This window comes from Nanorana parkeri, unplaced genomic scaffold (assembly GCF_000935625.1).
Source record: "Nanorana parkeri isolate BGI_ZX_2015 unplaced genomic scaffold, ASM93562v1 scaffold24, whole genome shotgun sequence".
In the NCBI taxonomy this organism is placed as follows: domain Eukaryota; kingdom Metazoa; phylum Chordata; class Amphibia; order Anura; family Dicroglossidae; genus Nanorana; species Nanorana parkeri.
Window position 1 is genome coordinate 297,325 of NW_017306292.1, and position 12,929 is coordinate 310,253.

The 12,929-nt window shown below is 42.3% G+C and overlaps 1 protein-coding gene across 1 annotated transcript in view; it reads right to left on the reverse strand.

Annotated features, from left to right (window-relative positions):
• Window positions 1-12,929, reverse strand: part of PDS5A (PDS5 cohesin associated factor A) — a 72,310-nt gene that overhangs the window by 46,313 nt on the left and 13,068 nt on the right. Inside the window, 5 exon segments of the mRNA XM_018564803.1 lie at window positions 189-269; window positions 3,759-3,885; window positions 4,578-4,675; window positions 7,556-7,642; window positions 8,463-8,666. Coding sequence (XP_018420305.1) covers window positions 189-269; window positions 3,759-3,885; window positions 4,578-4,675; window positions 7,556-7,642; window positions 8,463-8,666 — 597 coding nt within the window.

The following is a 12,929-nucleotide window of genomic DNA, read 5'->3' on the forward strand; positions in this document are numbered from 1 at the left end:
GCGATAGCATCAATGATGTATTGCAGGGTGGGGAACACACTTATTGCAATCCCAGAAGTGAGTGATGGTTTTTAAATGTTCAGTGTTATGCTGCTGTTACACAGTTATGTTAACTGCTTAAAATAAATGACAACCTTCTGCAAAGAACAAACCTAAAGATGCACATAAAAACAGTTTTGTACACTTACATTTGCAATACAAGGCTCAATTGTTTGAACTGTCCTCTTTAAAAGTACTTTGGCAAGGTCAAATGCTTGCTTGTTAAGATTCTGAAAAAAACGACAAATGTTTTTATACATACTTGGTGAGAAATATTGCTACAAAACAAAAACCCAACAAAATGTGCTATACTGTACATAAAGAGTTTCCTGCTAACTGGAAGTCATCTTGCCCATACCGTGATTAATTTTGTGTAAGAATCAGCATTTCTGCCTCTTTACAAACTTACATATGAACAGCGGGGCAACCCGATGCGTTTTGCTCGCATTTAACTACTACTAGATGTGTTCCAAGTCCCACTTTATATTTCCTTGTGCTTGACTATGTAACCTTGTAAAATGTAAACCGTGAAACGTATGTATGTATCACATCTTATCTTGGGTTATGTTGACCCAGTTGTTGAATGTGTTATCTATATGATATAGGGGTATTTTGTACGTGTATTTGACATGGGAAAAACGAAAAATTACCGTCAGCATTTCTGACGGTACTAGATCTTCAAATAGGTTTGGTGCTCAAATTGAAAGCATCGGACGGCACCATGCCAATGCCAGATCAAGGTATACAAAGTCACCAATACTCCAGACCTGTAATTGCGTCCCACAAGTTTGTGACGAACAGGGCCATAGGTCTGCGAGACTCAATTGCATGTCTGGAGTGCTGGTGACTTTGCATTATTTGTCCTTCCCATACCAACAAAAGTCCTCTCATAAATTGAAGATATTTCTCTACTCCAAGCAGATTTTTTACCCTCAATTTAAACTTTAATAGGGCCTAAGGGACTTGCTCTGTGACTTTTTCCACTAACAGTCTTTGGCTGCTAACCTCCTCATTTCACCGGCTATGTTTTCTTAATTTTAATCTGAAGACTTATCACTCAGCAACATTTAAACTAGGAATGCTTTTTCCACACGCGTTTGCATTCTCAATTTACGTATTTCTGTCAAGACAGTCACAAAACACACTGTTGGGGGGAAAAAAAACAGATATACAACTTATTATTATTACATAGTATTTATATAGCGCCAACAGTTTGCGCAGCGCTTTACAATATAAGGAAGACATTACAGTTACAATACAATTCAAGACAAGATGATAAGGAGGGCCCTGCCCCTGCGGGCTTACAATCTAAAAGGAGGGGGAAATGATACATGAGGAGGTAGCTGCAAGGGGATGAATTATTTGAGAATGTGATGGTCCAGTGGTTATGTTGAGGTGGGATAGGCTTCCCTGAAGAGATGAGTCTTTAGGGAACGCCTAAAGACAGTCAAGGTGGGAGATAGACGGACAGATTGGGGTAAAGAGTTCCAGAGGATGGGAGAGACTCTAGAGAAGTCCTGGAGGCGAGTATGGGAGGAGTTGACTAGGGAGCTGGAAAGCAGGAGGTCTTGGGAAGAGCGGAGTGGACGGTTAGGGTGATATTTTGAGACAAGGTCTGAGATGCATCCGGGGGCAGAGTTGTGGATGGCTTTATAAGTGATTGTTAATATTTTGAATTGTATCCTCTGGGCGAGTGGAAGCCAGTGGAGGGATTGACAGAGGGGGGTTGCAGATACTGAGCGGTTGGTTAGGTGGATGAGTCTAGCAGCTGCATTCATGATAGACTGAAGGGGGGATATCCTGTGTAGTGGAAGGCCAATGAGGAGGGAGTTGCAATAGTCAAGACGAGAAAATTTTTTTTTTTTTTATAAAAGCAGGGTTGTCACCAAAAGTTACCTAGTAGACATACACTATATTGCCAATAGTATTGGGACGACTGCCTTTACACGCACATGAACTTTAATGGCATCCCAGTCTTAGTCCGTAGGGTTCAATATTGAGCTGGCCCACCCTTTGCAGGTATAACAACTTCAACTCTTCTGGGAAGGCGTCCACAAGGTTTAGGAGTGTGTCTATGGGAATGTTTGACCATTCTTCCAGAAGAGCATTTGTGAGGTCAGGTACTGATGTTGGACGAGAAGGCCTGGCTCACACTCACACCGCTCTCATTCATCCCAAAGGTGTTCTATCGGGTTGAGGTCAGGACTCTGTGCAGGCCAGAAAAGTTCCTCAACCCCAAACTCGCTCATCCATGTCTTTATGGACCTTGCTTTGTGCACTGGTGCGCAGTCATGTTGGAACAGGAAGGGGACATCCCCAAACTGTTCCCACAAAGTTGGGAGCATGAAATTGTCCAAAATGTCTTGGTGTGCTGATGCCTTAAGAGTTCCCTTCACTGGAACTAAGGGGGCAAGCACCACCCCTGAAAAATAACAACCCCACACCATAATCCCCCCTCCACCAAACTTTACACTTGGCACAATGCAGTCAGGCCAGTACCGTTCTCCTGGCACCTGCCAAACCCAGCCACGTCCATCGGATTGCCAGACAGAGAAGCGTGATTCATCAATCCAGAGAACACGTCTCCACTTCTCTAGAGTCCAGTGGCGGCGTGCTTTACACCACTGCATCCGACGCTTTGCATTGCACTTGGTGATGTAAGGCTTGGATGCAGCTGCTCGGCCATGGAAACCCATTCCATGAAGCTCTCTACACACTGTTGTTGTGCCAATCTGAAGGCCACATGAAGTTTGGAGGTCCGTAGCTATTGACTCTGCAGACAGTTGGTGACTTCCGCACACTGTGCGCTAGAGCTGCAACAGTTAAATCGATTTAGTCAATTAAAATCGACGATTGAAAACGTTGTCCATTCATACACTGTAGACATAGTAACTCGCACTATATCCACAATCATGAATGAACAGGAGGTGATGTAGTTTACTTCATAACTGGGACATGGTAAGCACACCATGTCCAGTTATTTACAATCGCTGAGAGTCTGTATACCCACTCTACATCCTGAATCTGCTTTCACAGGAGGCCGGGCTGTGGGGGAGGAAAGCTCCTCCTCCTGTGACAGATCACAGCGCTCTCCTCCACTCACCGCTCTCTATCCCGACACAGATCACAGAGCTCTCTCCTCCACTCACCGCTCTCCATTCTGACACAGCTGGGAGGTGCAGGAGGAGAGCTCCACCTCCTGCAACAATGACAGCTGTCACGACCCCCTACACCTTGGCATCCTGACAGCTGTCACTGCCCGCTCAGCCTCCTGAAAGCTTCTCCCGCCCCCACTGGGCGCTGGCCACTGCATCGGAAGGCACACAGATCGGCTGCCAGTGGGGAGGAGAGAAGCTAGGGATACATGGAGTTTTTGGCAGCCAAAATTTCGGCACATCCCTAACCAATACTGTACTAGATGTCTACCCACTGCTAGAAATAGGAACCCATTCCATTTCTTCTAAAGGGCTTATTTTTAATAGATTACTTTTAATTTGAGATGACATGGAAGAGTCATCACTTTCTTTCTAAGCAAGGAAACACATGTTTGCACTGCAAAGGTAAAACCATCAAACAGTCTCAAGAGCAGAGAAGTACAAACAAGACAATTTACGTGCCACTGAACAAATGTAACCCAAAGTTAGCACAGATTTTTACATATTATAAATTCACATTCTAAGCTGCTCCATTTAATTCTATAACAGATGAAAAGTGCTGACCTTATGAGCAGGGATGAGATTAATGAGGATAGAATCCAGCAATTCTTGTGTAACGCCATCTCCCTCCATGGTTATTGAACTCATTAAATCCAACATGTGCATCTGAACTTTCTGGTTGTGGCTGTTACTACAGGATCAAAAACATTGTGAATGAACAAAAAAGGAAGTGGGATAAAGTGGTACACAGCATAGAGGCCAATCAGTATCAGCTTATAAGCAAATGGATATTAAAAGACAAAATCAAAAGAGCCCGTTCATAAAAAGTATAAATAGTATCAGCAGTAAGCTATAACATAAGATGTCAAGCATGTTCTGAAGCCTGCCAACATAGAAATGTAATTAGTAACTTTAGTAAAAGTTGTCTTTTAAAATAGATTGGGCAGCACTGGCACCGCCACCCCTCACATGACAAAGCCTAGACCTGCTGTCCAATCTGTCCCACTTGGACTAGGCACTGCATTGCAGGATGAACAGCAGGAGCTCCAAGCATTGTTGCACTGAATGATGCTGCAAAAATCAGATTGTGCTGAAAAACGGTCATCAATTTACTAATACCACCAGTTTTTCCACTTCTATTGGTATGTAGCCCAAGTCAGGGCTGGACAACATTTTTGGAGCCAGGTAGCCAATGCTCCTTAACAAATGAAAACTGGCGCTGTATTTGTCTACCCATGCCATAAGTGAAGCTGATTTCAGAGCACCTTTTGCAGGTAACTATAAAAACTGTATGCAGATATAAAGAGATATACATCTCTCTAGAGAAGCAGAGAATAAAACAGGAGAGCCACAAGCAAGTAAATAACAAAGGTTATAACTTACTTGATAACAGAAAACAGAGTCCTAAAGAGTTGAATAAATATTTCATTGCAATCCTCCAATTCAAAACAAATGTTGTAGGATTTGACCCAGGCTAAATTCTAAAAGAAGAAGAAAACAAAATCGTATTTAGTCAATGGCAAGTAAGGCAGTAACATTTCCCCACACACCTTTTCTCCTTACAAACAATTTGATCCAGTCACATTACATTGGACACCCAGAACACTTAACAAGTCATAAGGCAAGTGTATCAGAGACAATTATAGAGACCAAGGGGTTTAGTGTTTATAAAGAACACAGAAAGCAGGTCCAGGATGCTGCGATGAAAAAAGGCGTCTCACATTAAGTAGCTCCAAGCTGCATGTTCCCGCTGTCAGAGCTATACAATACTGAAAAAGTCCTGAACTCTCCAAAAAGTCCACCAAACACCTAATCAGCATACAGCACCAGGCCACAGAGAAGGAGTTTCCAACTTCTATATACACAATACATTTTCTACCGAATGCTTTAAAAAAAAGACTCAAAGACCACAGGATGAGACAGAGGTGTATCGAAGCGTCCTGAGGCCACTCTTTTACACCAGCAGCATGGACTGTCTTCCACACAGCAAACGTTCTGCCAACCTCAATTCCTCTACCACTTAATCACTTGAGACAAATGACCTTGCCCCTTTTCAGACTAAAGTCTGGTATACACTCTTCTATTTTCATTGTTCAACCTACCGGCTAAACAAAGGAGATGGAACAGATTCCTCCATCAGAACAGATTCCTCCATCAACACTTATGAGCGTTGACCGAGGAATCTCCTGCCGTTTCCTTTGTATTTGACAGGGGTCAATGGCCGCTGTCAGAGTACATGAACAGAGCTGGCAGCGCGATGGCTGCAAGATCTGTTCAGCCAACAATTTTCCTTCAATCACCTGATTTAGGGATGCCGGTTGGAAAGGTGACGACAGCACCACCAGGGGTGTGGAAATATATTTTTTTTTTTTTTAAACTACTTGTCCAAGGGCTAAAGCAGGGGCCCATTCTACTTCTCCCAATACAAAAAAAGAGTTTTAATCAAAACTAAGGATGCACGAGTACCAATATTTTGCTTTCGGTACTCGCCGATACAGTGCTTTCGTTGGCATGGAGCCAGCTTCCTGGACAATCAGAAAGCCGGGCAGCGGGTAATGACATGCCACTTAAAAGCTCCTATGTGATAGTTTGGAGGTGACAGATTCCTTTTATGGAACCTGCCCTCCAACACAGATGTTCTGTGCAGTTCCTGACAACTGAGACAGGCGGCACTGTGATCACAGCGCTCCGGTTTCAGTGATCACACAGAGCAGAGCAAAGAACTCCATGTCCTGGGCGTCGGGCAATAGGAATTCCACACCCCTGAGCACGCACTCACGCAACAGATTTGAAATTCGAAGAGTGTATACCTGGCTTAAGTCAAGTCCCACCTTACACGCAAAAAAAAAAAAATACCCCACACCCAATCACTATATCTGTTCCCAAGCAAAGAGAAAGCACTAAAGAAAATAGGTCAACATCTGGAGTTTGAGTGCGCATTGTAGAAAATGCAATCATTTGCCATTTCAGTTAAAAGCAAACATCAAAGTATGGCTGGTGAAAGTGTGGTGTATATAACATTCATCTAATTATGAATAGAATAAATGTTACAATAATCACACATTTCTAAAGGAGAAAGATTGGTGAATGTCAGCATATTGGGTTTTTTTCACCTTAATGCAACAGCAAATCAATAAAAAAAAAGGGGAATGTTACATGGCAAGTCCTTAAAAACAAAATAAGTAACTAATGTTAAGATATACAGTATAGATCACAACTGTGGGACATCTGTTCTAGTGACAAAGGCAGAATTTTTTTGCGTACTTTGAGTTATCTTCAAATTCTGTTCTATCTCCTGGACAGACACCCTTACCTATTATACCTCAAAATAGAAAAGTTTTTGTTTTTGGCTGGAGTTTCACTTTAAACAAGCAGATTGAATTAACAGGATAAGAAACTGTTCTATAGTAACATGCCTTGCGAGTTGGAGAGTCAGGAAGGCAGAGGGGGACAAAGTTTCTGCTTGTATATTTGGGGAAGAGGCAGCAGGGGGCCCTGTGGAGCGGAAGTAGGAAACGTTCGAATCACATAACTGTATTAACACAGAGGTTACAATTGTGGAAAGAATACAGCTTTCCTGGGGGAATCTATTAGGCACAAAGACCATTTCTGGATTACCAAAGCAACTAGGATTTTTCCACTCTTGATATACGCCATGAGCAAAAAGTAAAAAAAATCAAAGCTTTTTATACAGAAGCGGTCAAACTACCAAGAAAGAAATTACGCAATTTTTCTTACACTTTATGGAATAATGGAAGCACAGGGGAAAGTGCATTCCTAAAGTGACACTAAACTCAGGAGTTAAATCTTAAAAATACATTCAAGTACCTTATTAACAAAACTCTACCTTTTTTTGTATCACTTGGCTGTAGATCCTCAAATCATTTCTGAATTGGTGCTGACACTGTCCTTCCTTCTGGAGGGTGGCTACTTTTGTTCCCCATGGTCCCTGTGTGTGTTGTAAAGTAGTCACTGCTCCAAGCTTACAGCCATAATGGACTACAAATCGCAATACAAATTAGTAAACTTAACGTGAGATTGTAGTACATCAAAGGAGTGATCTTGGAGCGGTGGCAACTTTACAACACACAGGGACCATGGGGAAATAAAGTAACCACCCTCCAGAAGGAAGCACCAATTCAGAGATGATTTGAGGATCTATAGCCGAGTGATACACAAATAATGTACATTTTTGTTAATAAGGTACTTGAATGCATTTGTAAGATTTAACGCCTGAGTTTAGTGTCACTTCAAAATGTGCATTAACATATTTACATAAATACATATACTATTTTGTAAGAGTATTACGGATACTGTGACTAAACACACAAAGGTAAAAAAACAAAAACGAAATCAGATACCTCTAACAGGTAAAAATATCTATTGAACTGGGGACTTTTTGTGTCTTCCAGACCTTTCAGTTGTCTTGTAATAAACAAGAATATGTCCTAAGCAAAAGAAAGGGAGAAATAAAATTATTTTAGAAGCACATTTTAGAAACACTGTATGACTTTATATGAGTGGCTGGCATTTTAAAAACAGATATAGAAACAGAGTATTACAAGTAGTAGTACAAGTTATTCTGAATATATGAACCAATGGGAAACCATACCTTTCTCATGCAAGGCATGCACATGGCATATAAGATGCTACCTTGATCCACAGGGTGCCAAGGTCCCCTACCAATGATTTATATCAAAGAAGAACTATGGGGTTAGGGCTTTCACCCATAGTTCTCCTTAGGCTAACGGGAGGACACAAACTAGCGTCCTCCCATCACCCTAAGCTCAGTATACCGCGAGCGGTATACTGAGACGCCGCAGCTGAAGCGGATCCCGACAACTATGTCTGGATCCGCCCAGCTGCGGGAGTAACAGCTGGCTCTGCCTATCTAGAGGCAGAGCCACCTGTACCCGCCCCTCCCCCGTCCGTTCCGCCAGTTAGCACTGGAGGAACGGAGAGGGGAATCCAGCCCCTCCCCTGTCACGGCAGAGAGCCGGGACAGGATCGAGAAGTGAGCGAACGCCGTATGTGTTCGCTCACTTCCCGATCTACTGAGCCGACCTGTGACAGTCTCATTGTCACAGGTCGGCTAGTACTATGAGACGAGTGAAAATCAATCACCTCATAGTTCTCCTTTAAGTCTATCTTTTATAGAATTTAGCAATGAAAATAAGACAAGACTGGCAGAAAGAATAGAACAAAATACCACTATTTGTATTGCATACAACACATATCTGAAGTTCCTAATACATGAATAGACTGTACCTTTAATTTGTCATGAGATGTGTAGGGTGCTTCTGGTGCATATATTCTGAAGATATCTGCCAAACAGCATGCTACTAGCAGGCGAACATCTTTGTTAGGATTCCTGAGGAAGAATTCACATGAAAGGTGCAAGGCTAAAGGAAGATATTGCTGCTTTTCATCTTCTGAATCCTGGTCCATGTCCATAAAGGTTTTAACCACCATCTAGAGAAGGGGGAAAAAAGGTTAAAGATCCCTTGACATCTTACAAGTATCAAGTACACCTATAATGAGATACTATCAACCTGCCGTTTTAAAAAATTCAAAATGACCTGGCTTTTAAGTTGGTTTGGTTTTAATATGTTTGAGTGACTGGCATGAAAGAAAAAGTTCTGTTATATGCGGGGCCAGGGTCGGCGCTACAGACAGGCTGGGGGCCAGGCCCCATCAGGGATCTTGAATTTTGAAAATGAGGGCATATTTCTTTCTTGACAAGTGTACTTTAGAAGAGCCCAAAACAGTGCTGAAGCTAAACTGATTTCCTTTGCAAGCTGAAGGACTTGATCGTGCCCCTCTTCCTTCAAGCCACTTTCACAAACTCCCTCCTTTGGCCACACCACTATACTGCTAGTGGGTGCAACAAATTGCAGTGTATTCTGTGTCTCCTACATAGTAAAACCTCTACCTATTGATCAGCACACCACTAATATTTTGAGTGGCTCAACCCTAACCAAGACCATAAAAGAAAGTCAATATATGTTCACAATTAGCTGCTAAAGCTCATGGGTTAATTCCAAAAACTGCAGAGCCATCACAAGAAGCGGTCTGCCTTGCTTGTAAGACACACCCACAGATCAGTATTGTTTTAAAATTGGACCTTCTATACTACATCATGCATGTCACTTTCCCTGGTCATTCCATTTGGTAAGCATGCTCAGGAGACCACTGTCCTATAAGAACTGGACCCACAACATTTTTCTACCTACACAACTCTGATTATTGCACTGCTCTATCAGCGTCTGCTATGTGCCAAAGCAGCAGCAGAGAGAGACAGACAGAGAAGGCACATCTGGTACCTTGCTTTGTCATGTGATCACTGGCCAATTAAAGTGCTCTGCCAGAGTGGCTCTGACTGACTGCAGGCCGTGTCTCCTGGACCAAGGCGGTAAGAAACATGACTGATCCTACTACCAGATGAATGGGTAAGAAAGGGATCCCATGGAAATTAGGCACAAGATCATTTGGAGAATTGACTACCTGTAGTTTAGACTGAAGATCTACTTTTATGGATGTTAAAGCATTTCGGGTAATCACACAGACCCAAGAGTGCAAGAAATCAACCTCATCACTAGACCTTCTAAAACAATTGCTGGATGCACTACAATTTTCTTAAAGTGACTCAGTAAAGTATGTGGGCTGCCATTGTTGACCTCCCCTTTGCGAATGTTAATTCCCTGGCTGTCATATTGATGCGTTGGTTTCAAAGTGTTCGGAGTCTCTGACATGGAAAAAGTAAATTGTGACACTAAATTTACATCATGCTTGTTCCAGGTCTGTGATGCAAAATTGTGGAATATTCAAGTTAAGGCAAGGGAAACCCCAAGACTTTTCTCATGACTCAATCACATCCAATGTATTTGGGCTGCACTGGATGTTTTAACTAAACACACACAGTAATTCCAATGGTTTTTACCCTTTCACTGCCGAGGCCTTTTTGCACACGTTATAATCCACATTTTAGGCCTTAAAAACCCCCCAAACATTATCATGGGAATTTATCAAAACTGGAGTAGGCAAAATCTGGAGCAGCTGTACACGGCAACCAATCAGCTTCTTTCATTTAAAAATCTTAACTGAACGGAAGAGACAATCTGATTGGTTGCCCGGGGCAACAGCGCCAGATTTTGTCTGCTCCAGTTTTGATAAATTCCCATCTATATATTTTCTAAAAGCAAAGACCCTGTACAATAAATGGTGGCAGCTGTAATTTTTTTACATAGCACAATATTAGCGCAACTCCTTATCAAACCCAAACATTTTATTTAAAAAATGCACAAAAAAAAGTTAATTTTACTGCTCAAAACAACAATAGCCAATTTTTTTGCAATATTTAAAAGATGAGGTGGGGCAGCAGAGCTGCCAGAATGGATTCCAGTGTGCCAGATTGCTTCCAGTGTAAAGCGGAGTCAGCTTTACACATGTAAACAGAGTCCTGACAGCTCTGATTAAATGGGCCTGCTGCCAGCGGCGTAGGATAAACGTCAGTGGCAGCAAAAGGGTTAAATGGGGCTAGTTCACACCATTGCGTGCAGTTCCAGTGCATTAAAAAAAAAAAAAAGAAGAAGTACAGCAGCATGCTTTTTTTCTGCATCAGAACATGCCATAAACACATGTAAATGTACCAGAAGGTGCTTAAACCCAAGCAAAGCCAATGTGAAAAAACAAAAAGCGCACACACACACAGTTTCTTTTCTGAATGACGCCCAGAGCCATTCATCCCACCTCCTGTAAGCCTAGGGCTTTCCAGCTTCAGCTCCTGCCCCAGACTCACAGGAGAATGCTGGAGAGCCCCCACTGTCTGCAGCATTTAGGATCTGCCAACCGCAGGGGGTAGAACAGGGTGAAGAGAGCTTGCAACATTACAGGACTGGACTGAAGAAACCTGGAGAAAAGAGGGCTGGAAGGGGTGGATCGGAGTCTAAAGTTGGGCTTTAACCCCTTAAGGACCAAGGCCTTTTTCCCCCGTTTTTTGCTTGCATGTTATAAAATCAACATTTTACTTCAAACCCCTAAACAGAATATATTTTCAGAAAGCCAAGACCCTGAAGAATAAAGTGGCGGCAGCTGCAAATGTTTATGTTGCACGACAATAGCGCAACTTATTATCAAACCCAAAAATTTAGTGAAAAATGCACTTATGCTAAACTTAGTGCCCCAAAACACAATATAAAACCATATGTTTGTAAAATATAAAAGATGAGGTTACAAAGACTAAATGGATACCCAACATGCCCAGGTTAAAAACTGTGTGCGTCCGTGAAACTGCAACAAATTTCAGTAACCAAAAAAGTCGATAGACGACGCTGTAAAAGCCCCTACCAGTCATCAGTTCAGAGATATGCGTAAATATTGGTCCTAGAATTATTGCTCTCGTCCTGGTGTGCGCAGTGATACCCAACATGTGTAACGCAATCGTCGTTTTCATACGTAGGTGCTCCCAACGTGCGTTTACGTGAAGATGTGCGTGCTTGCAGCGGCAGAGGACTTAAACATTTTTCTTTTTTACATTTTTTTAAACTTTACTTTAATTGCTATCACATGGGGGGCTTACAAGCCCCCCCCATGTGATAGCATAACGGCAGCGACAGGTCCTCTAAGGTGATACTGGGGGGTCCAAAGACCCCCCAGTATCACCTTTCCACTGGAAATATGCCATTGAAGTGCAGATCGCACATCAATAGCTTATTGCTAGGCTTCAGGAGCCCAAAACTGACAGCTATGGGACCATAAGTGATGCAATACTCATTGCTCCTGGTCCCAAAGAAAGGGAAGCAGCTTGGTGAACGGAAGTTAGTTGAACGCCTCACCCTACATGCCAGTCCGGGGCCTGCAGGAGGGGCAGCAGAGCTCGGGAAACACGGCGGGGGTGTCGGGCGACCACTTTACCAGCCCATAGAAGCGATCCGGCAACAGTTCCAAGAATCACTTCTACTGTAAAGCCGGCCGCTGGCTCAACAAATATGAACATAGTTTCAAGCTTTTAGCTGCTGGGAGCCTGTTTAACCCCTTAAGGACCCATGACGGGGTTAACAAATCAAAAGCCAAAAATTATTTTTGTTTTGGATAAAGTAGTGTTGTAGTAGAACCTGGACCATCATCTTGTGTGGTGAAAATATAGATCAAGTTTAATGAACATAACTACTTCTCACTTTAACAGTAAAGAGGAAAAGGGACATCTTTTCACAAATATTCATCCCATCATGAGCATTATTGCAAAGAAGCTGATTAAAGCTGGGTATACACAGACAGAATTGCCGATTTGATAACACCTTTGATAATACTATTTGACACTTGACAAACTTCGTTCAAAGTTCCATTTGATTTTAACATGAAAAAGCACATTTCCGGTTAGAATTTTGTTGAGTCGAGAAATATTTTCCATCCTGCTCCTTCAATTTTTTTTTTAGACAGTTAAAAATCATGTGAATTTGACCCCATTTACTGTTAGAAGGTCGAACGTTCTGAAAACAATAGTTTTCAAATTAAATTCTAACCGCGTATACCCAGCTTAACATTTGACATACCCCTCATTAATACCAGTCAAACCCAATTAGATAACCCCTTAAGGGCTTGTACACACCAAATCTGGACCAGATCTGCATGAGTTTCTGCATATGCAGTGCGTTTTGCCACATTTTTGCCACGTTCTGGGATATATATATATATATATATCAGCCTAAAATTTCAGTGCGTTCCAGGGCGTTTGCA